Genomic DNA, 24,982 nt, shown 5'->3' on the forward strand with positions numbered 1-24,982 from the left:
TGCGTCTACACATATGTACACATTCCGACGAGCAACATTTACATACAAGGCAGCGAGAGATGAGATGTCACACACCGATGAATTTACTTATACGCTTATGTGTGTGCGGGAGACTGTAAACTACAAACACATGCATATACCTTATCTGAGTTGTCACAAGAGAGAGCAATAATTTGTGCACGTAGTTGTGGCTGGCGATTTTGTAGCCGAAACAACTAGTAACTTCTGGAAATCGAAGAGCCTAGAAGTATGCAGCGTAAACTATAAAAGCGGCGCCAGCGAGTAAGAAGTAATTCAGTTTGATTTGAATTGTCAAGCAGTTACGAGTAAGACGATATCTAGCGAGCAATAGCACTATTATTTTGAAAGTCAGTTTCCTTTAAGATATCAGTTTGGTTATTAAGCTATTCGTTGCACAGTTTGAGTGTTATTGTGAAGTACTTAATAAAGGCCATTTTTCCATCATTCAATATTGGAGTTATTTATTCAACAGTTTAGTGATTCGAACTTAGCAGAGGATTGCAAATAAGAGGATTTGCAAGTAAATTCGTTACAATATATAAGTACCAAAGAAAAAATATTTGCGAGAATAAATTATAAAAATAATTATAACAGATTTTATTTATTTAAAAAAAAGATCAAATTTTGCTCCCTTAAGTGGGCCCCATATTAATTTTAGTCCCGGGCCTCGTACATGTTTAATCCGCCCCTGGCTAGATAGCGAAGAAGTTGGATAACTCGTTTCAATGCCTGATTACAGAACCACCCGACTATGGCGAAATGAAAAGGCAACCCAACCAGTCTCATAATTCGTAAAAAAACTTGCACAAACTCCTATGCATGCCTCCAAATGGGAATTCCAGCGCAGTCTCTCCAATTCACAAGAAAGCGATCTCTTAAAGCATGCTAACATGGAAATAACCTGAACCCACGATCCTCGGTGGTAGGCGGTGAACGTTACCACCACACCACGGTGGCCGCCGTGTATGCGATTGAAAAAGTCCTCAAACAAAAATCACGTTCTATAGGTCTTTGTTCTGATGTATGCTAAGAATCATTGACAGTGGCAAGAAAAGGGATGGATTGGAAAATTCGAGAGAAAACGTCTCTGGAAAATTTATGGTGCTGTTCGCGATGCCATAGGTGAGCATCGAAGAATGCTCTGAGCTGTATAAACTTTACTCAGACATGAATATAGTAATTGCTGATAAATTATCTCACTTTCGAAAATAACAGCTCATACAGTATTTGTCAGTTGCTATCCCGTAACTAAAGTTCGTCTGCGTCCAATAGTCGATCGATTAATAACTTACCAAGTTAAAAACACTAGTACAACCAATACGATAGTAAGAATACCAACTATAAACAAAATAAATATTCTGCCTTTGTCATTGTCTATAAAAAATAAATTAAAATGAATAATTTCCAAATTTGCAACATTTATATAATTTACATACCATAATCTATATCTTTTGTTGCAAAATCATCCATGAAATGATCAATTAGACGATCGTTAAAGTGGTCATCTCCTGACGTTCTTGTCGCTAGCTTTGTCTCATTGCCGCTCGTGCAACTATTCATTTTTTTTTGTTTTTCAAACTATTTTATTTTTCAAAATATTTTTCTTTTATAATTTTTTTTGAACATGTTATGGCATTTGTTTCTACACATGTAAAGTCAATTTCTATTATAAGGAGTGCTCCATGTAAATCATTTCTGATCGAGAGATATAATCGCCTTCAACTTCGAATATGGAGTTGATGATGGGAGGATTACCACCACACATAGGTACCAGAGTTTAGTACCAGAAGGCGCTAGTGTGCGGGGCACACCGGATTCATATCGTGCAAAATGCTGTCCACATTGGTAGCACCCCTCTACATCTTCGGGCAGTGTTGTTTTACCGTCACAGCAACAACAAGAAGTTGTTCCTCAATAATTGGCAGTGTGAACAAAATATTAGCAAATGCTTTTTCATGAAAACTTCAAAAATGTGACACAAATTTGAATGGTAAAAACCTCAAAATTCGAGTTAATACTAGGGTCACACTGGCCTCACATGCGTATTTCTTATTTTGATTAAGCCTTCCTGCAAGACATGATGCAATTAAGTTAGTGATTAGTCGCATTTGGAATTTTTCACACAAAACAATGCATTTGGTGCAGTGCAAACGTAGCATAACGTTGTAAAAGGCAAACGCTTTTTTGCCCAGGAATAACGCATTTCCCGATGGATTTTGGGTTGCCTTAGGGTGGTGTTACGGACGTAGACAATCCGTAGTCGGTTATAAATCCTGTACGCTCTGGTACTAGCCAGACTGCCGCGGTAACGATTTGTATTGTAACGAATTCGGGGGGATTCCGCTTATTTCAAACTTTCTGCTAACGTTCGAATCACTAAACTGTTGTATAAATCACTCCAATATTCAGTATTGCAAACTGGTTGCTGTTGTTGTTGTAGCAGTGCTGGACCCCATCCAATAGGTGGGGCCGATCACAAATTGTCATCAATATCCTCTAACGGGAGTCCAAGGAAACTTGCCGTTTCAACAGGGGTGGACCATAATGAGACGGGTGTTAGAGGCGTTGGTTCCACAATACAGTTGAAGAGATGGTTGGTGTCATGTGGGGACACGTTACAAGTAGGACATATGTTTTGTATGTCGGTGTTGATTCTGGATAGGTAAGAGTTTAATCTGTTACAGTATTCAGATCGAAGTTGGGCTAGAGTGACTCGCGTTTCCCTGGGGAGTGTGCGATGCTCTTCTGCAAGTTTAGGGTATTGCTCTTTGGGTACAGGATTCACCGGGCAATTACTGGCATAGAGGTCCGACGCCTGTTTGTGGAGTTCACTGAAAACCTGCTTGTGTTTTTTGGCATCATACGGCTGTGCTCTCAGGTGTCGTATTTCCTTATAATGCTTACAGAGATGACTCCTTAAGCCCCTGGGCGGTGTTGGCTCGTCAATCAGATGTCTGTTGATATGCCAAGGTTTCTGGGTATTCAACAAGAACAGTTTGCTTAGCATTTCATTTCTCTCCCTTATGGGGAGTATTCTGGCCTCATTATGTAGATGGTGTTCTGGGTCTTTATTAAGATTACTTTGGGAGTAGTACAATTATACTTCAATATCGCGTACTTCACAATAGCGTGTGTTAATCAAACTGATTACTCAGCTTGCGCTGCTTTTATACTCTTCGTTGCTTCGTTCGCATATTTATCCTAAGGTCTAGACGTTTCACCTTCTTTTGTATATCCTGCTTGGTTACCATCTATATACATGTATATTTGTAGTTTGTGTTTATCTTATAGCCATGTGAGGGTGTATGTGTGAGTAACTACATCAGCTGATGATTACATGTGTTTGTGAGTATCTCTTCGTTGCCTTGTATGTATGTGTGTAAATAAAGATTGATTTGTTCATGTACACAAGAGTGGCAGCTAGCTGTATTGTTGTTGTGCCTTTATTTACTAACAACATAGTGATGCTAAAATTCGCCACAGTATGATACTTCGCACCTTCGGATTTGGAGATTTTAGTCACTTCTTGCGACGAGGCTTAAAGACCTTCATTTTCTTTGCTAGCGTGGCCAAATCATGGTAAATCCTGAAGGTCCTGTTCAACCCGCACTATTTAATATACAGAAAGACGATGCAACTGGCAGCTGAAAAAACAGATACCATGAATACCACCGACGAGATTTCCTTTCCGGTGGGGAAACAGTGGATGGTGCGATTGAATTAGTACCTAAATGGTGCTTGTTACAGGAGCGTACCGAATCAATATCCGGCAAAGGACCGTCACCATCAAAACCACTCCTCGTGCCTTTATCGTTACAAGAAGAAAAATATTCTTTATTATTTGTGTATATTTTGAGATAGTTTCCAAATAGTTTTACAAATCATTTCAAAACTCTTTAAGAATAGTTTTGGGTGTTGCCTTTTGCATAACGGCACTCTTTCGGGGACCATTTGGAATTGTTTTGAGGTTTATTTTAGGACTATTTTAAGGTTAACTTCGGGATTGTTTTGGGACGACACCCATATGCGCCAATGCAGTTTTTAATTTTTACAGCCTTCTCGTTGATTACTTACTTACTTAATTGGCGCTTAACCGTCTAAACGGTTATGGCCGTCCAACAAGGCGCGCCAGTCGCTCCTTCGCTCCGCCAACCGGCGCCAATTGGTCACACCAAGGGAGTTTAAATCGTTTTCCACCTGGTCCTTCCAACGGAGTGGGGGCCGCCCTCTACCTCTGCTTCCAGAGGCGGGTTCCGATAGAAACACTTTCTTGGCCGGAGCATCATCATTCATTCGCATAACATTACCTAGCCAGCGCACCGCTGCGTTTTAATTCGCTGCACTATGTTGATGTCTGCGTATAGCTCGTACAGCTCATCATTAAATCTTCTTCGGTACTCGCCATCGCCAACGCGTAGAGGTCCATAAATCTTTCGAAGAACTTTTCTCTCGAACACTCCCAAAGCCGCTTCATCTGCTGTTGTCATGGTCCATGCTCTCGTTGATTAGTGGAGGTATTATAAAATCAAGTATACATTTCGGCATGTATTTAACTGGAAAGTCTGGAGATAATCATAACATCAGGATTTCGGATTTTTTAGTAAGCTCCCTATTGATCTAGGTGTGCAATATGTTGATAATGGCGGATCGCGTTATGCGACCCATATTCAACCTCAAAATGCTCTACCTCTATTCATGTTTTTTTGCGCTTTTAAGCTTACGGCCGAACCACGACCCGCTAGGCCACCATGTGTCGTATTACCTTATCCGTTCACTTTTTCCAGGTGTATAATTTATCGCTTTTAATTTCTGCCAGAGCGACGCATTCGCTAAGAATACGAACCGGCGAACCTGCTCACAAAAGCTACATATTTGTGTATTGGATAGATTTAACGTACTTAGGTGATATTGCAGACTACAGTGCTCCGTATAGTACTCAGTGAGAGTTCGTATGCCATCGCTACTTAGATTAATGAGTTTCTCTCCCCCTGTTGTTGTTGTTGTTGTTGTTGTTGTTGTAGCGATAAGGTTGCTCTCCGAAGGCTTTGGGGAGTGTTATCGATGTGATGGTCCTTTTCCGGATAAAGATCCGGTACGCTCCGGTACCACAGCACCATTAAGGTGCTAGCCCGACCATCTCGGGAACGATTTATGTGGCCACATTAAACCTTCAGGCCATTCCCCCCTCCCCACCCCCAAGTTCCATGAGGAGCTTGTGGTCGCCAGAGCCTCGTCTGCTAGTGAAACAGGATTCGCCGCGGATAGGTGAGGTTGACAATTGGGTTCGGAGAAGCTATATATTGCGCTGGCAACCTGAAGGGTTGCGTTACACAACCCTTTGAATCTGGTATTTTAGTCGCCTCTTACGACAGGCATATCTACCGCGGGTATATTCTGATCCCCTAACCCGCTGGGGCTTTCTCTCTCATTGCTTTGAGTATTAACAATTTAACCCGTATTTGTCCTGGGCATTCAATCTAGTGTTGTCTGAACTGCCTTGATTCCCAGTTACTTATGGTTTTCCTAATGTGTACCTTTGTGAGATATCACCCAGCTTGGCTAGGTAGTCTGCCTGCTCATTACCGCCAAGACCGGAAAGTCATCCCAACAAAGCCTTCTGTAAGACTGCAAGGCTGTCTGAAGTAATGAGGATAAGTCTCTTCCTACACACACTTTACCGCAAATTTCTATTTCATGACTTTCTGCCTGAAAAATAGTGGGATAGCATCCCATTGGTATCGATTTCTTGGAGTTCGGCCCATAGACGCCAGCTCCCATTTTTCCGCCATCAAATTTAGCTTCACCTGTGAACCAGACCTCTGAGTCAGAATCAGTAAGTTGATTCCCTCTTTGCATAAGAGTTCTGTGCACAATGGACACCTAGAAATTCAATGAGATTTTGAGCTTAGGAACATTGCAATACGTGGTTTCCTATGAAATTTTTTATTACTGCCATGTTTCCACTCTTTAGCTCACAGATATTTTGAAGCCTTAGTGCAGCAGGTGTTCCTTCTTTCTCCGTTAGGTTAGCGAAGCAAGGCACTAAGTGCGTCAGCAGAGAACGTTCTCTTCGCACTCGTATGCCAAAGCAGTGCGGTTTGCTGAATTTCGTTATTGCTGTTCTTGGCGTTGTCCTCGGCCACCAAACTAAAGAGCCGTAGGTGACTATTGGCTTTATAATAGTATTAAATGTTCAGTATACCATTTTGGGATATAGCTCCCAAAAGTACCTTTTTAAACGGTTTTATTTAGGTTGACTTGACACGCTGGACAGCACTTTTTTATACCTTTATATTAAGTCCCTTTCATGTTTGTCACCTCATTTACATACGAATTTTTGACCCACGGAAGTCGTTTTCGGTAACTTCCCGTTGGGCATAGACACTTCATACTTAGAACATAGTTCAGATCTGGGAGACATTACAATGCAAGTGAAAAAAATCCGCTAGGTGGCGCACGGATCGAGATATACAGAAAACTACTTTTAAAATGAAAATTTTGCGATCGACTTTTAACTAACTTCTCGGTGATCCAGAGACTTGAAACTTAGCACATAGTTTGCGAGTCGATGACACTACAATTCGTGGAAAACAAAGTGCCGTCAAGTGGCAGACGAATCGAGATAAACGAAAATCCCAGAAAATCTCTGAAAAAACGCAGGGAATCTTGCGATCGATTTTTAAGTACCTTCCTGGTGAGCTAGAGACTTGAAACTTGGACCATGAGTCAGAACCCGGTGACAATGCAATATTTGATCAAAAAAATTTCGCTAGGTGACGTAGGTGATACTAAGAAAATTAGTTTTGATTTGGGAATCTTTCAAACCATTTTTAACTAACTTCCCGGTGACCTAGAGACTTGAAACTTTGCGCACAGTTCGAGGCTTGGTGACAATACAATTTACAAATAAAAAAATTCAAAAAAAAATTCAAGTTAAACGGTTTTATTGAAAACAATACATACATGAAGTAATAATAATACTAAAAGCTAAAAAATAATTAGGTAGGTCCTAGGTAATAGTCATCACACCCCTCATCAATCTAGGGCAATGATCAGACAATTAAATAAAAGCGTTGGGCGCGTGAAATTTCTAAAAATGTAAGGCGTAGCATAACCTGATTAAGGTTCAGTTGGTCTTATATATGACTATCAATAGAAATTTGACGCGTCCAACGCTTTTATTTAATTTTCTGATCAACGGACTAGATTGATGAGGAGTGTGATGACTAGTACCTAGGACCTACCTAATTATTTTTTAGCTTTTAGTATTATTATTACTTCATGTATGTATTGTTTTCAATAAAACCGTTTAACTTAAAAATATTTTTTAAATTATTTTATTTGCAAGTTTTTAGTCTTTATTTAATTGCCTATTATTTCTCAATCTATTTAGTTCATTTAGTGACTCATTATTACAAGGACTCTTTCCTGACAATTTGTTACAATCTAAGTCCCCAATACATAATCCTTCCAAAGACTTTACTCGACTATGCGCCAAGTATGCTTGTCCCTCCTCCAACTCCAAAATATTTTGATGTCACTTCTACCGGACTGTATGTAATATTTGTTCCAAATATGAGCCAAATCGGACATCATAGGTCGCTTTCTATTCTTGTATGTATTATGTGTTCCAAATATGAGCCAAATCGAACCACAAATACGATTTTTTTGAATATCTCCATCCTTGCGAATCGAACCTTGCAATCGATTTTTGAGTAACTTCCCGGTGAGCTGGAGATATGAAACTTGAGCCGTAAGTCAGAACCCGGTGACAATGCAATATTTTATCAAAAAAATTCCGCCAGGTGGCGCATGAATTGAGATATTGAGAAAACTAGTTTTAAATTGAGAATATTGCAATCGATTTTAACCAACTTCCTGGATATCTAGAGACTTGAAACCTGAAATATAGTTTAAAACTCGGTGACAGTGAAATGTTTGATCAAAAAATTTGAGCTACGTAACGCACAAGTCGAACTATTTAGAAGATTAGGCTATACCTTCATGGCTAGCCTCCTGAGTGTTGCAGGCGTTGTAGAATTCCACCTCGTTGAAGCCCAACTCAATGCACGTCCTTGCATACTTTTAGGCGTACGCGACTTTCACCACGATTCTTTTAGACTTTCAGGCGTATGTGAATTTCACCACGATTTTCAGCTGTGCAAATTAAGTAGCTGACAAACGAGGTGGAATTCTCTTGTTATGATGTACATTCACCAGCAATGAAAATTCACCACATCATCAATTGTGTTGAACTTACTTCCTCAACAATTGTGATCATATTCGCCAACAACGATTGCGTTGCACTATCCGGTTTCGCCAATTATGAGAATAATCAACAACAAGAATCATTCACCACATTCATCCTCTTTGTCCAACTCACCCGCTCCACCAATATCAAGAACATCGAACAGCTATAATAATTCACCGATTTATATGTAGCACACATACATTTTTCTACAGTCACCTAAGCCGAATATAGATATAGACGTAGTACGTCCGAGCAACGCCAAAGAACGGGTAGCTATTCGGAACAAATAAATAAAGATAAGAATTTTCACTTATGAATTACTTAAATTACTAATCTAAGTTGCAATTGCCTTTGTGTATGCAGTACTAAAAAATTGAAAATCAAAAGATGATAAAAAATTTTAGGGACTACCTATATAAAAATGGACTAAAAAATAGAAGGCAATTTTTCCTTTAATACAGACATCGTCTTGTTGAATTTTGACTAAAAAACTTTAACAATAGCTCTTGTAAAAGAATTTTGGGATTTAAAACTATAAAGGTGGGGCGCAATCTTTCAATTTAAGGCACACCATGTACTTGGGATTAACTAATTGATTATTTAAAATTTAAACACGCGCTCTACCTTTCTAATTTTAAATCCCAAAATTCTTTTACAAGGGCTATTGTTAAAGTTTTTTAGTCAAAATTCAACAAGAATATGTCTATATTAAAGAAAAATTTGCCTTATATTTTTTGGTCCTTTTATATAAAGGTAGTCCTTAAAATTTTTTATCATCTTTTTATTTTGTAATTGAAATTTAAGTAACTTCCCGACAAGCTACAAGTTTGAAACTTGGAATATAGTTCAGAACCCGATGACAATGCAATAATAAGAAAAAAAATCGCCGCTAGGTGGCGCAAGTATCGAGATATTCACAAAAATCGTATTTGTTGTCTGATTTGGCTCATATTTGGAACACATAATACATACAAGAATAGAAAGCGGCCTATAAAAAATCGCCGCTAGGTGGCGCAAAGATCGAGATATTCAAAAAAATCGTATTCGTGGTTCGATTTGGCTCGTATTTGGAACACATAATACATACAAGAATAGAAAGCGACCTATGAAAAAAATCGCCGCTAGGTGGCGCAAGGATCGAGATATTCACAAAAATCGTATTTGTGGTCTGATTTGGCTCATATGTGGAACACAAAATACACACATGAATAGAAAGCGACCTATAATGTTTGATTTGGCTCATATTTGGAACAAATATTACATACAGCCCGGGAGAAGTGACATCAAAATATTTTGGAGTTGGAGGAGGGACAAGCATACGTGGCGCAGAGTCGAGTAAAATCTTTGGAAGGATTATGTATTGAGGACTTAGATTGTAACAAATTGTCAGGAAAAAGTACTTGTAATAATGAGTCACTAAATGAACTAAATAGATTGAGGCAATTAAATAAAGAATAAAAACTTAAAAATAAAATAATTAAAAAAAAAATTTAAGTTAAACGGTTTTATTGAAAACAATACTTGCATGTAGTAATAATAATACTAAAAGCTAGAAAATAATTAGGTAGGTCCTAGGTACTAGTCATCACAATCCTCATCAATCTAGGGCGTTAATCAGACAATTAAATAAAAGCGTTGGGCGCGTGAAATTTCTAAAAATTAATATAATTATTTTATTTATTATATTGTTTTCAATAAAACCGTTTAACTAAAAACCTTTTTTTTTATTATTTTACAAATTTTAATACAATAAACAAAAATATATTAGGAAGGGTCCAATTTCTAACTTTGGAAGCTAATATTACTGCTTTGGAGACTTCGAAAAATGGGAAATTACCTTTTTGCTATAAATAAATCAAGGCTATGTTATACGAATGAAAGATGGTGCGCCGGCTAAGTAAGTTTTTTTTATAAGAACCAGCATATGGAAGGAGAGGAAGAGGGCGGCCCCCACTCCGCTGGAAGGACCAGGTGGAAAAATTTAAATTCCCTTGGTATACCAATTGGCGTCAGTTAACCCAACGAAGAAACGACTGGCGCGCCTACGACGGCTATAACTGTATAAACTATATAATTTCACCCCTTTTAGGAAAATGTATAGAAAACAAAAAGATCATTAACTGCGTTGACGACACCGTGAAGAAATGTACCTTCTTGATCACACTTGATTTTATTTGTTTTTGCTTATTTAGATTTTGTTTTATTTCGTCCAAGTACAACGCTAAGTTTAAAGTTTCACAAAAATATTTCAACTCTCATTATAATAATTATTATTTTAAAAAATATACAATTTGAACTTAGTGAAGTAGCCACGTAAAGTAAAAAAAAAACATAAAACCTGAATGAAATTTTACTTTTAATAGTTAATATGTACCTACATATGTATGATGTTTGAGGTTATAATTTAATAAATATAACATAATCAATCTTATTATTTAATTTGAGGGAGGGGACATTACGTATTTTACAAAAAAACTTATATATCAAAGTGGGGTTTTAAAAACAAAACCACAAACAAAGCTCAAAGCTTTATTAAATTTTTTTTTATAGTAATCTACAGATTTTCCTCTACTTTTTTTGTTTTTGGTTTTTTATATATACAGAACATACATACATACAGAACGAACATGCATACATGTATTAAAAATACACATTTGCTCTTTAATGTTTTAAATTAAATTTAAAAAAAATAATATAAATAACTTCATTATAGGAATTCATTATTTTCTTCTTATTAACTTTACTAATTTAGCAACTACAAAATTAAAAGTCAGCAGCACTTAATTAGAATTCATATTTTGTTTTTTGTTTTTTGCTATGCATTTCACAAATTTCATCAAAAAATACGAAAACAATGATGCTTATTATGTTAATTTTGTTGTTGTGTTTTCTTTTTTTTTACTTTTTGGTTAATTTTAATTTTACTTTACTAAAACAAAAAACTACAATTGTGCCATCGAATCTGATCGCATTAATGGCGCTAGTGGACTCGTCGATTTGTTCCCGCATTCAATTTCGTACTGCACATCAACAGAGGCACCTAACAGCAGCAGAGAGTGTGAGAACGAAAATATTAATAAATAATACAAAATCAATGCATGTATACTAGGGTGGGTCAAATTGTATAGGGGAAAAAAACTGCAGGTGCACATCCAGTTTCTGAATCTATAGGTCATACTGAGTAATATTATCCATGTATGTAGGTCTGGAATGAATTTCGAGCCTCCCTAATCAAGTGAGAAAATTTTGATATAAAATTTTCTAACACAATTAGGGAGGCTCGAAATTCATTTCAGACCTATGGCTATGGGCAATATTACTCAGTATGACCCATAGATTCCGAAACTGGATGTGCCTTTTCAACAATAAATTTGACCCACCCCAATGTATAATTTGTTAGCAAATATATTTACGTTTCTTTTCACTTGCAGTTCGATTCACATTTATCTCGTTATGTTTGTCTGGAATGTAGATTGCAACCAAAATCGCGAATATAACCATTAGTGCACCAATAGCAAATGGTGGTCCTGGTATTAATTCTGTGTATTTATTATTTTCTTTTTGTACTTGATCATCAGGATTTTTGCCCAACGGGTTATCATTTAAATCCACATTGAACAAGTAGAAAATCACACCAAATAGTGCTGGCCCTAGTCCATTGCATAGACCGCGCATACCAGTTACCATACCTTGAACGGCTCCTATAAAATAAATTTCGACAATATTTTTAGTGTAAAGTGAGAAGCAGAAACGTAATTTATGGAAACAAGTAGGGATAATAAGACTGTCTTTGACTGCAGAGAAGGCCATATACACTTCATGAATGTAACTAATTTCACATATTATTGCATATGGTTTGATGATTGAGATGAACGCTTAGCAAATACTAATCCTCAAATCGCAAATTTCATATATTGTAAGCACTGCGAGTCTTGGTACTATCATACGGAGTCTAATATGATGTTCAAGACATTTTTCTGATCAATCTATGCTACTGAGCCTAATATTTAAGCCAATGCACAATACTTTGTAAGAGCAATACAAAGCTTTATAGTTTCAGAAGAATCCAGTTGTCAACCTTACTACGCGAGTATCAAGAGGGAGGATTCAAAGGTTATCAAAGCAACACAAAGTTTCAGAGCTTCCGCAATCCAATTGTCAAACTCACCAACGCGACGGGAGCCCTGTTACAACTATGAATGTATCATACACTTATTAAGTAGCCGAGGTTCTGGTGACCTCCCTACTTAAGGAACTAGGGGGTGGGAGGTATTTAACATTGACAACACTCCTCAAAACCTGCGGGGAGTGTCTTTATCGTTAATACAACAGCATCAGTCTACTCGAGGGGAATCCTGTTATAAACATGAATGCGCTTTACAAATATTTAGCAGGTGAAGTTATGGCGACTCCCAGTTCCTCATGAAACTAAGAGTGGGAGGCGGGATGACCTAGAAGGTTCAATAAGGTCATATTAAATCGGGTCGTACCGGTTCTATATAGGGCGAAGGACCATTAACATCGATAACGCTCCCCAGAACCTTCGGGGAGTGTCTTTATCACTGCAACAACTTCCTTTCCTTCTCTTCTTGTGCAACATAATTAAATATCTCTGTAGTTGTAGCCTAAATCTTGCTTTTCCTCACACTGGTTCATTACCTTTTCTTCTTCTTGTTGTTCCTTTTACTAGCCCACTGCCTTTATATTTCCAGTACCCAATCAGTCCACCCATAATTTTCCTCCTCGCTTCTGCTCAATTTTCCTTGAAAACTACCCATTTTTCCTAGTTTCCTAGAGTTTCCGCAATATGGTGACAAAAAATGGAGCCAATTATTTATATCTACTTTTCGAGTGAAGTCTAATTATTTTCATTTGTGTAGACGCATGGCTCAATAATATGGTTGGCTCATCTCATCAGCTGATTTTATTTTTATCATTGTATGGTCGATGGGATTGTCAAAAGGAAATGGCAAACTCAAAATGAAACCAACACATTGACAACATTTTCTTACCACACACAAAAACTGCTATGTTTTATGTTTTCATTTCATTCCATTCGCCTAATACCAATAAACAGATTTTGACAATTTGAATAGACATCATTTGTTGCTTTACAGATGAGCCAACTATATATTTGAAACATGGTGTAGACAGATTTAACTTATTCCACTTCTGAATTATCCTTTTGTAATCTAATTGTATAAGGTTCTTTAGTTTGTGAGGGCTCAGTGCGCGTTCCCGGAACACGCACCTTTTAAAAAATGAAAATATGCAGCAACCAAGGGAAATTCAAGGTCTTTTGAGCCTATATTGAAACTCTATAATCAAAAAATATCAAAATCAATTATATGATTTTACATTTACAGCTTACCCTGTCTATCAGGATGCGAATGAATAGAAACAAAAGCGCTTATCGCAGGATAAGTTATCGATCCAAGTGCAGCCAATATACCAGCTGCCCACATCATCCTTTAACGAGATTGAATAGATGAAAAAATTTAGTTGCAAAAATAACACAAATTTTGTTTTATAACCTACCAAGACTTACTGCCAAGTCCATACCACAATAATTGTAACATTTCTAATACTAAGCCTAAAATAATAGTATTTTTTGCGCCAAATACCCTGCAAAATGAAAGAACATGTGTTTTGCATTATTGAAACGACTTTAGTCGACGTCACAAGACACGAAAGTTATTATTAAACATTAGCGGTGAATGAAAAATATGACAGTAATCCTTATGTATGTACTCACCGCATTAGATAACCCAATGTCACTTGCACGGATATGCTAAGCACGCCAACAACCGCTATGAAAACTGCCACTTCCATTGAATTAAAGCCCATTTTCAATTTTAAATAAACAAATATGCATGAGTATTGTCCCGCTTCAGGCAGATACGACAAAAGCACAGCAACACATTGCATTAATATCGTTTGATCTGAGCCAACTTTTCGCAGTGCCTGAAATTATGCATTGATTAATTAAATAATGAAATACTATTTTAGACCTCGAAATGTATATAAAAAAGGCAAATGCGCCTAAATTATGTATCATCATATTTATAGACAAAAACAGTGGCTTGTTTACGAGATGGAGGAGGAACCGTTTAATTTACAAAACCCTCTTGAAGAAATCACACGACAGGTAGTGGCCCTGTCTTAAGCATCGTTTTGTTAGCTCGGAGAAGTCTTTCCAAATACTTACGGAGCTGAACTCAAATTCCGTTTCGCATAAACTTAGATGGAATGCACTTCAAATGAGTTGAGACCATCCGTGATCGCCGTTTCGATACCGAATCCTTTTTTGATAAAATCAACGTTCAAATTGTGTTATGAATGCACATATATGTAGATGAATAAGTATGCAAATATTTGAAGAAGTAAGCAAATATATCGCTTGCAGTGCCGAAAATCTAACCCTCCTCCATTTAGTAAAACATTATACAGCGCACGCTCGATAACGTGAACTAATTCGAACCAAGACAGTTCACGTCAACAATAGTGTTCATGTTTTGGAATGCCCAAAAAGACTAAATAAATATATTTTTTCACATTTGAATTCACATTTCATTCTTGTTTTCGTTACATATTAATTGAAAATTAAGACTATGATGGTTTTATTTAAAAAAATCAGTCATCTTTTTTTGTATCTTCTGTTTTTCTAAAACTTGACGCACAGCTTTCTCCCTTAACCGTCTTAGCACACTCATATCATTTTGATCGACGTATTCATGAAGTTTGCTTCATTTTCTTTAAATTTTGCATGCAGTGTTTTTGCCCTTTCTTTCAACATTAGAGCACTTACTGGCCAGTTTTTATCTCGCATTCGGATAAACCAACGTTAAAGAGCTCTCTCCATTTTGTGCAACTCTGAAGAAAGCAGTGTTTTTCTATTTACTATTGCTTTTTCGCTTTTAATGTTAGAAATTGTTGATTTAGCAACATTATATTTATTTGCTAAAATCGTCACAGATGATTAAAAAGCCGAGAATTTCAGCATTTTGTTTTAATGTCAAGCACACTGGTTTTTTAGAACTCATTTTCACCAGAAAACATAAGACGAAACAGTCTTTGCAAAACCAAAATCACGACTGAAATATTTTACTCCTTACATGCAATTACGAATAAAATGCCTATTTTATAATTACGGGTTCCCCAATTTCAGACTTACTTGAGATCAATGTAAACTACATTCAAATAATTGTAACGTTTATTGTTCATATTATAGAGCATTTTGGGTTTGTTCACGTTTTAGAGTAGTCAATGCACAATAATGCCTGTTTATGTTTTGGGGGTGTTAACGCTTTAGAGCGTTCACGTTATCGAGCGTGCGCTGTATACTCGCCACTTAACAAGATTTTCATTAGAACATAAATTCAGGCGCAGCGTTTTCCTTAAAACTCCAGCCTGTAAAGTTTACATAAAAATTTATTAAATACAAATATTTCACTAACAGAAAAGGGATCAGCTTGCTCCCAGCTAATTGGCGCGCCCCATGAAGAAGGACGAATTTTTTCAGGCAAACTTTCAGGCACGGCCACCAATATAAAGAATACATCGAGCACCGCAATAGCGGTCGCTAATGCCGCAACTAATGTATCACCATATGTCTCCATTAGCAAAGCACCTAAAGCTGGTGAAATTACCTTAAAGAAAAGAAAATGTATACATTAAAAAATCGTAAGAATATATGGGTGATGTTATGTTGTTAAACGTTTGAAATTGAAGTTCTATGATTTTATTGTATTTTGACCCTTTTTTGGATAACAGAGGCCGACAGCATCTCAGACCCAGAAACCGGACTATATATTTTCGAAGGATTTCGATGCGATGAATCCAAATCTGGCCTCAGAATTGCTCTATCAGCTCTGGTTTTCGAGATATCCTAACCTAAAAGTACGAAAAACACCGTTTTTGCCCATATTTGAGGTTATGTAGCCTTGCAGATGTTTTCTTTCACCAAAATTAAAGGATGGCATCTTTAAATACAAGTCTTCTTCTTTCAAATGGCATTGAGTTTGCTAAAATATCATTTTTTTTCGCTGAGATATCACATTTTGAAATTTTCATGTTTCTAAATGGTGGTTTCTAAGTGTTAGGGGGTTCGTGGGTTAGAAGTTAAGTAAATTAGCCCACTTGTAGTACTAAATATCAAGAAAAATAAGACTCATTTCAAGAAAAATATGCGACTAAGCTCGCTGTTCCCAATGTTAGGTGGGTTTGCCTGCTTGTGGTGTGGCAGGGGTGCTTTCTAGGGGTTAAGGCTGTGTGTGACTCGGTACCCGAGGGTTAGATAGTGTAGGGGTGTGGTGAGTTAGCACGCTTATGGTGTGATACACAATTTTAAGAAAAATAAGACTCAATTCAAGAAAATTAGTAATCAACGATATCATGTCTATGTTATCTCAATCGATTTTCAGGTGTAGATATTTCGAAACATGACAATTTCAAAATGCGATATCTCAGCGAAAAAAAATGATATTTTAGCAAACTGAACGCCATTTGAAAGAAGACTTGTATTTAAAGATGTCATCCTTTATGTTTGGTGAAAGATAACATCTCCAAGGCTACATAACCTCAAATATGGGCAAAAACGGTGTTTTTCGCACTTTCAGCGTATCATAAACCTTCGGAAATATATAGTCTGGTTTCTGGGTCTCAATGTTGTTTAAATTTTGTCTGCCTGTGTAATTTTGTACTCTGACTATGGAAGATTTTAAATTAGTTAGGTGCCTAGAAGGTTTAGTGTGGTTGTTGTTGTAGCAGTGCTTCGCCCCATCCAATAGGTGCGACCGATCACAAATTGTCATCAATATCCTCTAACGGGAGTCCAAGGAAACTTGCTGTTTCAACAGGGGTGGACCATAATGAGAGGGGTGTTAGAGGCGTTGGTTCCACATTACAATTGAAGAGATGGTTGGTTTCATGTGGGGATACATTGCAAGCAGGGCATACATTTTGCATGTCGGGGTTGATTCTGGATAGGTAAGAGTTTAACCTTTTACAGTATCCATATCGAAGTTGAGCTAAAGTGACTCGCGTTTCCCTAGGGAGCGTGCGATCCTCTTCTGCAAGTTTAGGCTATTGTTCTTTGAGTACAGGATTCACCGGGCAATTCCTGACATAGAGGTCCGACGCCAAATGTGGACTTCACTGTGTTTTCAGGTGCCGTATTTCCTCATAATGCTTACGGAGACGACTCTTTAAGTCCCTAGGTGGTGTTGGCTCATCAATCAGATGTCTGTTGGGATGCCCAGGTTTCTGGGTATTCAACAGGAAGTGTTTGGTTAGCATTTCATTTCACTCCCTGCTGGGGAGTATTCTCGCCTAATTATGTAGATGGTGTTCGGGGGACATAAGAAGACAACCCGTGGCGGTTCTGAGGGCAGTATTTTGGCAGGCCTGTAACCCCATTTAATTTGTTTAGTGTGGTCATGTTAATCGTTCCAGAGATGGTCGGGATAGTATCTCAATGGTGTTTTGTTACCGGAACGTACCGGATCTATATCCGGCAAAGGACCATAACAATACCTAAAGCCTTCACCGCATTGTTTTTAGTTCACTTACTACATTGTATGTAACCCGGCCTATGAAAAGGTGGCTTATGACTCAAAAACAAAATAATGCAAAAGAAAAACTACTAAGAAACTGTAGAAATGCATTGTTTATCTTTAACAGCTGTTTCTTTTTTGAGTCATAAGCCACCTTTTCATAGGCCGGGTCACATATAACTAATAAGGCATTCAGCCGCCCAATTGACATTCGCACATAAATAATATACTACTTTCATACATACATACGAGTACATACCAGACTTGCAGCGAATGTAGCCGAAACTAAGCCATACGCACGTGACCTTTCCTCAACAGTAGTGACATCAGCCACATAAGCAAATACTACAGAAAATGTCACAGCTAATGCACCACTTATCGAGATCATTGCAAAAAACCACCATGAATTGATGGCCATCAATGGAATTGGCGCGCATGTAAAAAATACTGTTATAAGTAGAAAAAACTTTCGTCCCCAAATATCGGAGAGTGCGCCTACGAGTGGCGCGCTTAAAAACGATAAAATGCCTTTAATGCCCATTACCAGACCGTTCATGAGGAACGTGTGGTCAGGAAATGTTTGGTTCAAGGTCTAAAAAAAGAAAGAAAAGAAAATTGACGATGGCATGTTGCTAAACTGTGGTAAAAAGTAAAATATGTATATTACATACCGATATAACGGGCATTGTTAATAGTCCCCAGGCAAAAAATTCTAAAAATATTACAACTAAGGCGTGGTAAACACTGGGCTCGCCTATGCCGGAGCTCTGCAATAGAAATGGTAAATTATATATTTAGTATCCAGATATTATATATGTAAGTATATACATATATAGTTATGTATGTTTGTAACAAATATTATAGTTTGGCAAGGTATGCATGTATGTTAGTTATAATATAGTGAAAAATTACATAAATTATATAGACAAATTATGGCTAGAATGAAGTCGTTGAACGGCAGTCTCTTCAAGCCGTTGTCAGTTATTTATTTATTATTTATTTAGATCTATTGTGCTTGCCCTTTCTGGCTATTACTGTATGTGGAGACTTTTAATGTGATTAAGTACCTCTTCAGGCTTTTTTCTTTATATAACGAAGGAATTAAGAGACACGCCGCCTAGATGAGAGAGTATCTGCCTTGCCAGAGCGATGCATTCGCAGAGAATGTGAACCGGAGTTTCATCCTTCTGCTCACAACCGAACAAAACATACTCAGCTGTGTATCTCTAAAATTTGTTGAACTTAAATTTTCGTTATTTCGTAGCTTTGATCGTCTTCCAACTATTGTATTAACATACTTAATGGTGCCCAACGTGGGGCATACATGTATTTCGAAGGATTTAAGAGTCCGTCACCTAGATGGAAGAGTCTCTGCCTTTCCAGAGTAACGCATTCGCATAGAGTGCCGGTACACATCATCCAGTTTCATCCTCCAGCATACGAAAGCCACTGATTTGTATATCGGATAGATTTAACTTACTTAGGTGATATCGTAGACTACACCCAGTGAGAGTTCGTATGTTCTTTTTGCTTAAATTAGTGAGTTTGGCAGATACTCTCGTTGCTTGGAATATAAACAATTTGGCTTGTCTTTGCCCTGGACATTCAATGCAGTTTTGTCTGAACTGCTTTGTTTCCAAGTTACTTATGGTTTCCCTAATGTGTACCTTTGTAAGTCCACAGAAGACACTGGACCATAGAATGCTGCTCTGGCATCCTGCTTGGCTAGGTAGCCTGTCTATTACTTTTATGCTCCTGATGACCCGGAACAAATTCTGCTTTTTGGTTCCCAGGCCATTAAGACGCCAATGTATTCATCCTCTTGCTTAGAACTATCTGTGTACGACTGCAAGGCACGCAAGACTACTGGGCTATCTGACATATTGAGGATACTCCTCGATAATAAGCCTGTTCGTATGTTGTATGAATTTCTTTTTACTTTCATGTCTTGTCATAATTCCCATCTTTAGCTCAGAAATATTTTGAAGTGTAATATTCTCTATTAGATTAGAATAGGGAAGGGAGGTATTCCCACTAAGGCACTAAGTGCATCAGCAGCAGGGTCGTTCTCATATCACTCGTCGATGGAGTTTGCTTAACTTTGTCACTGCTTCTTTGCGTGGTCGTAGGCCACCAAACTAAGAAAGCATAGATGACTATTGGATTCAGAATAGCATTGAATGTTCACTATACCAGTTTGGGAGATAGACACCCCCCCCCCCCCCCCCCCGCCATAGAGTAGAGTGCAGGATGAAGCTCCGGCTGTTTTGTTTAAAGTAGCATCTAGATGAACATTCCACGTTGGGGTTCTGTCCATTGCCACCCCTGGGTATTTTGCTTTCATTGAAAATCGATGGCACCGAGTAAGAGACACTGGGATAGTTTTGTCAGCATTGATAGACAATCTTTTGGTGTAACAACACCTTTCTATGATGCGCAGGGCTTTTTGGATGCGATGGGATATTGTTTCTTCGTAATCGTGACTTATCCATAACCAGATAAAACAGCTGAGCGAACCTACCTTATGGTTTTTGGTTTCTCGCCATATACATAACCTAAAAATATTTGAGTTGGTGAATTTAATAACTTTTTGTAGATTTTATTCATTGTTTTGGATACGATATGACTAAGATTTTTTGTGCAATATGTTTGTATTTTTTTGCGTTTTCTTCATTTTTATGAAATTTTCACGATTTTTGAGTTAAGGCACCATTAATCGATCACATTGGTGATGGTTATGGATATGGGTATGGTTACGACTATGGCGTTAGGGTTAAGGAAGTTTAATTAACCCTTAAGTCATCTACATACGCTTATGTGTAAAATCCATTGCATTTTAGTAACTGAAGGAGGGTATCTATGACTAGTGCTAGTCTGACAACAATTTCGTTTAACGCTTTTATTATAAGAGTTTTTCTCAGAGATCAAGATAAACCCTTAAATTTAAGCCTACGTCTTGAGATTAAGTCGTTAAAACAGCTGAAAATATGATCATTTTGAAGATACGTCTAAATTTTGGGTTAACTGTAATGGTGACGTGACGGTTCCTAGAGCAATTAAAAAATAAAACTTAAGAGAGCACATTGATTATGTACTCAGCTTCAAATCGCTTGTACAAACTGCAATCTCACCTTAAAGTGCACACAAATACAACGTATCCATTTAAAACAATGCCATTCCGGCTTCACCGTTAACACCGCTGGCAGCGACAACTCACTGCTTCGTTTTGCATAAGTCGAACTTGTCGCATGATCAACAACATTTTTCAATGTCGTATCACGGCTGTTATAATTAGTTGCGGGTGCTGCGGCGGCTGTTGCTGCTAATTGATTTTGGATGGCACGTTTGGTCAACGCTAATTTAGCATCTGGACTTGTTGTATCACCAATATTGTCTGTATCTAGGTCGGTGACTGTGTCAGTAGTGATGGTAGTTGTGGTTGCGTTGGAAAACGATAGATTATCTTGAGATATGGAATTGATATTGTTGCCATCTATAATTAGATTTTGTTGTTGTTGTGGAATTTGTGCAGTAGCTACTATTAGTTTTAATTGTGCTTGTGTTTTTGACATATCTGCCATCGGATCCTTATGTTTTGACATCATCACACCAGCCATAACATTTGCGACATCTGCTGTTGTGGGTGTCGATGATTTTGTATGCGATGTTGTTGATGATATTGAATCACCACTAATTTCTGTATCTTCCAAACCACCCCAGCTGACTGATGGTGTTGGTGAATTTGTAATGGAATGATGATGATTATGATGTTGCTGCTGCTGCTGCTTATTTCTTTTATCATTATCACTAACATTGTTCGTTTGTGTATTTGTGAATATGTTGCTGTTAGGCACATGATTTTTTGTATTAACAACAACAACAGTAGTTAATTCATTCTTATTGAGATCACTTGATAAGTTTGCATTATCATCTATTGTTAGATTACTAATGCTGTAGGCGCTACTGTAGATATGCTGATCACTGCTGCTGCTGTCATTGCTGCTTTTGCTGCTAGCGCCACTGTTACTTCTGCTTACAAAAGTACTGCTGCTTCGTTTGCATAAATTATCGATAATTTGTGTGGTTATTGCATGGGCGGCGGCCACATCATCATCGACCAATATATGGGTAATTGTAGCCTCATCTTCACTTTCATCAATTTCAAAACTTGCTGTTGTGTCATCCTCTGTAATGTCACAACTTGAGTTTGGCTCTTCGGCGGCATTTGAATTATCGGCGACATCATGTGATGTTGTTGGCACATCAATGCTCATGACGGCGCAAAGTTATTTAATTTGAACAATAAATGGCAAATGTTAAACATCTGCTAAATATTGATGCGTCGCGTTTATTTTGGTAATTCGATAATTGAAATTTTGTTAATTCGAGAGTTGTTTTAAAATTATTATTATTTAGAGCTTAATTTTTGTAATTTTTTTTCAGTTAATGAGTTTTTTTGTTCTTAATATCGTCACATTTGAGGATCACTTGCTACAAATCACAATATCAATTGCATACAAATATCGCTGGGCGTATCACACACTGTCCAAATAATTTAACTCTAATTCATTTTTATACTCATCTGAGCAGAGCTCACAGAGTATATTAACTTTGTTCGCATAACGGTAATCCGTAACGGCCTAAATTAATCGAGATAGATATAGACTTCTATATATCAAAATGATCTGGGCGAAAAAAGAAATTCATTTAGCCATGTCCGTCCGTCCGTAAACACGATAACTTGAGTAAATTTTGAGTTATCTTGATGAAATTTGGTACGTAGGTTCCTGGGCGCTCATCTCAGATCGCTATTTAAAATGAACAAAATCGGACTACAACCACGCCCACTTTTTCGATATCGAAAATTTCGAAAAACCGAAAAAGTGCGATAATTCATTACCAAAGACGGATAAAGCAATGAAACTTGGTAGGTGCGTTGACCTTATGAGGCAAAATAGAAAATTATTAAAATTTTGGACAATGGGCGTGGCACCGCCCACTTTTAAAAGAAGGTAATTTAAAAGTTTTGCAAGCTGTAATTTCGCAGTCGTTGAAGATATCATGATGAGATTTGGCAGGCACGTTACTACTATTACTATATGTATGCTAAATAAAAATTAACAAAATCGGAAGACGAACATGCCCACTTTTAAAAAAAAAATTTTTTAAGTCAAATTTTAACAAAAATGTTAATATCTTTACAGTATATAAGTAAATTATGTCAACATTCAACTCCAGTAATGATATGGTGCAACAAAATACAAAAATAAAAGAAAATTTCAAAATGGGCGTGGCTCCGCCCTTTTTCATTTAATTCGTCTAGAATACTTTTAAGGCCATAAATCGAACAAAAATTTACCAATCCTTGTGAAATTTGGTAGGGGCTTAGACTCTTTGACGATAACTGTTTTCTGTGAAAATGGGCGAAATCGGTTGAACCCACGCCCAGTTTTTGTACACAGTCGACCGTCTGTCCTTCCGCTCGGCTGTTAACACGATAACTTCAGCAAAAATCGATATATCTTTAATAAGCTTAGTTCACGTACTTATCTGAACTCACTTTATCTTGGTATAAAAAATAGCTGAAATCCGACTATGACCACGCCCACTTTTTCGATATCGATAATTACGTAAAATGAAAAAAATGCCATAATTCTGTACAAAATATGGAAAAAGAGATGAAACATGGTAATTGGATTGGTTTATTGACGCAAAATATAACTTTATATACAAATTTTGTAAAATGGGTGTGATACCTACCATAATTAGTAGAAGAAAATGAAAAGTTCTGCAGGAAGAAATCGAAAGCCCTTGGAATCTTGGAAGGATAACTGTTCGTGGTATGACTTATATAAATAAATTAGCGGTACCCGACAGATGATGTTCTGGGTCACACTGATCCACATTTTGGTCGATATCTCGAAAACGCCTTCACATATACAACTAAGGGCCACTCCCGTTTCAAACCCTCATTAGTACCTTTAATTTGATACCCATATCGTACAAACACATTCTAGTGTCACCCCTGGTCCACCTTTATGGCGATATCTCGAAAAGGCGTCCACCCATAGAACTAAGGCCCACTCCCTTTTAAAATACTCATTAACACCTTTCATTTGATACCCATATCGTACAACACACATTCTAGAGTCACCCCTGGTCCACCTTTATGGCGATATCCCGAAATGGCGTCCACCTATAGAACTATTGCGCACTCCCTTTTAAAATACTCTTTAGTACCTTCCATTTGAGGTTCATTTTGCTAAATGGTGATTTTCCCTTATTTTGTATCCAAAGCTCTCAGCTGAGTATATAATGTTCGGTTACACCCGAACTTAGCCTTCCTTACTTGTTTTCTTTTATAAGTTTCCTGTTTTTTAATTTACGCACAAGGATTACAGCATGAGCTCATATGTATATTTATTATTTAACATGTACATGTATTAATGTATGTTTCAACTTCTCCCTTGAGTTTAGGCTGAAGTAATTAAAACTCTTATTTCGAGTTATTCACATTAGATTTCAAAACAGTATTTTCGGTACCGTGTGCATCCAGTTCAGAAAGAAATTCCCAGACTCACATATTAATCCTCAAACTCTTCATGCGTTCTCAAATTAAATTTTTTTCTGTGGCTTCCTCCGTATGACGGTTAATGAACAACAAAAGCCTTTCATTGAATTTCTAAGTTGCAACTTCCTCAGACTATAAAAACGAAAACGACGACCTGTTACCGATATCCGGAAGGTGCTTAGATTATGGAGACAGCATTTCTCTGTGGTCCTAAATGAAAATAGCGATGCATCAGCTTCTCTGCAACACGTCCGACGATTGGAATCTAAGTGCTCTTTGAGGAAGAGGCATCCTGTTAAATGCGTCACCTATCGCGTTATAAGCCTTCTTAGTATCGCATATAAGGTTCCGTCGGGGGTATTATGCGAAAGATTTAAGCACACCGTGAATCGTCTGATAGAACCTTATCAGTGCGGCTTCAGACTAGGTAATCTACCATCCACCAAATCTCGAAAAAAAACCGCGAAAAAAGGATTGACACACACCACCTCTTCGTAAAAACCGCATACGCAAGCACGAAAAAGAGCTCCCTATATGCCGCTATGACTGAATTTTGCTTGGATATCTTTAATTTGATACTGGGGG

General features: G+C 37.4%; 2 protein-coding genes across 10 annotated transcripts in view; both read right to left on the bottom strand.

The window, feature by feature from the left end:
* Positions 1–5,428, bottom strand: part of LOC137254528 (prominin-like protein) — a 38,467-nt gene extending 33,039 nt beyond the window's left edge. For both annotated transcript variants that reach the window (XM_067792259.1, XM_067792258.1), the window contains exons 1-2: positions 1,458–5,428; positions 1,314–1,395 (exon numbers count right to left, since the gene is read on the bottom strand). In XM_067792259.1, the coding sequence (XP_067648360.1) occupies positions 1,314–1,395; positions 1,458–1,581 (206 nt within the window). In that variant the 5' untranslated portion in view covers positions 1,582–5,428. The remainder of the gene's footprint in view (positions 1–1,313; positions 1,396–1,457) is intronic.
* A 4,965-nt stretch (positions 5,429–10,393) lies between these two features.
* Positions 10,394–24,982, bottom strand: part of LOC137254532 (hippocampus abundant transcript 1 protein) — a 37,574-nt gene continuing 22,985 nt past the window's right edge. For 6 of the 8 annotated variants that reach the window (XM_067792268.1, XM_067792267.1, XM_067792266.1 and 3 more), the window contains exons 2-10: positions 20,958–22,317; positions 18,498–18,593; positions 18,086–18,418; positions 15,730–15,921; positions 14,028–14,236; positions 13,811–13,897; positions 13,644–13,741; positions 11,686–11,973; positions 10,394–11,312 (exon numbers count right to left, since the gene is read on the bottom strand). In XM_067792268.1, coding sequence (XP_067648369.1) covers positions 11,215–11,312; positions 11,686–11,973; positions 13,644–13,741; positions 13,811–13,897; positions 14,028–14,236; positions 15,730–15,921; positions 18,086–18,418; positions 18,498–18,593; positions 20,958–22,100 — 2,544 coding nt within the window. In that variant the 5' untranslated portion in view covers positions 22,101–22,317 and the 3' untranslated portion in view covers positions 10,394–11,214. Of the gene's footprint in view, positions 11,313–11,685; positions 11,974–13,643; positions 13,742–13,810; positions 13,898–14,027; positions 14,237–15,729; positions 15,922–18,085; positions 18,419–18,497; positions 18,594–20,957; positions 22,318–23,586; positions 23,608–24,982 lie in introns of those variants that run through there. The other 2 variants (XM_067792271.1, XM_067792270.1) reach the window with 2 other exon arrangements.

The sequence above is a fragment of the Eurosta solidaginis genome, chromosome 5, assembly GCF_040869045.1.
Source record: "Eurosta solidaginis isolate ZX-2024a chromosome 5, ASM4086904v1, whole genome shotgun sequence".
NCBI classification, from domain to species: domain Eukaryota; kingdom Metazoa; phylum Arthropoda; class Insecta; order Diptera; family Tephritidae; genus Eurosta; species Eurosta solidaginis.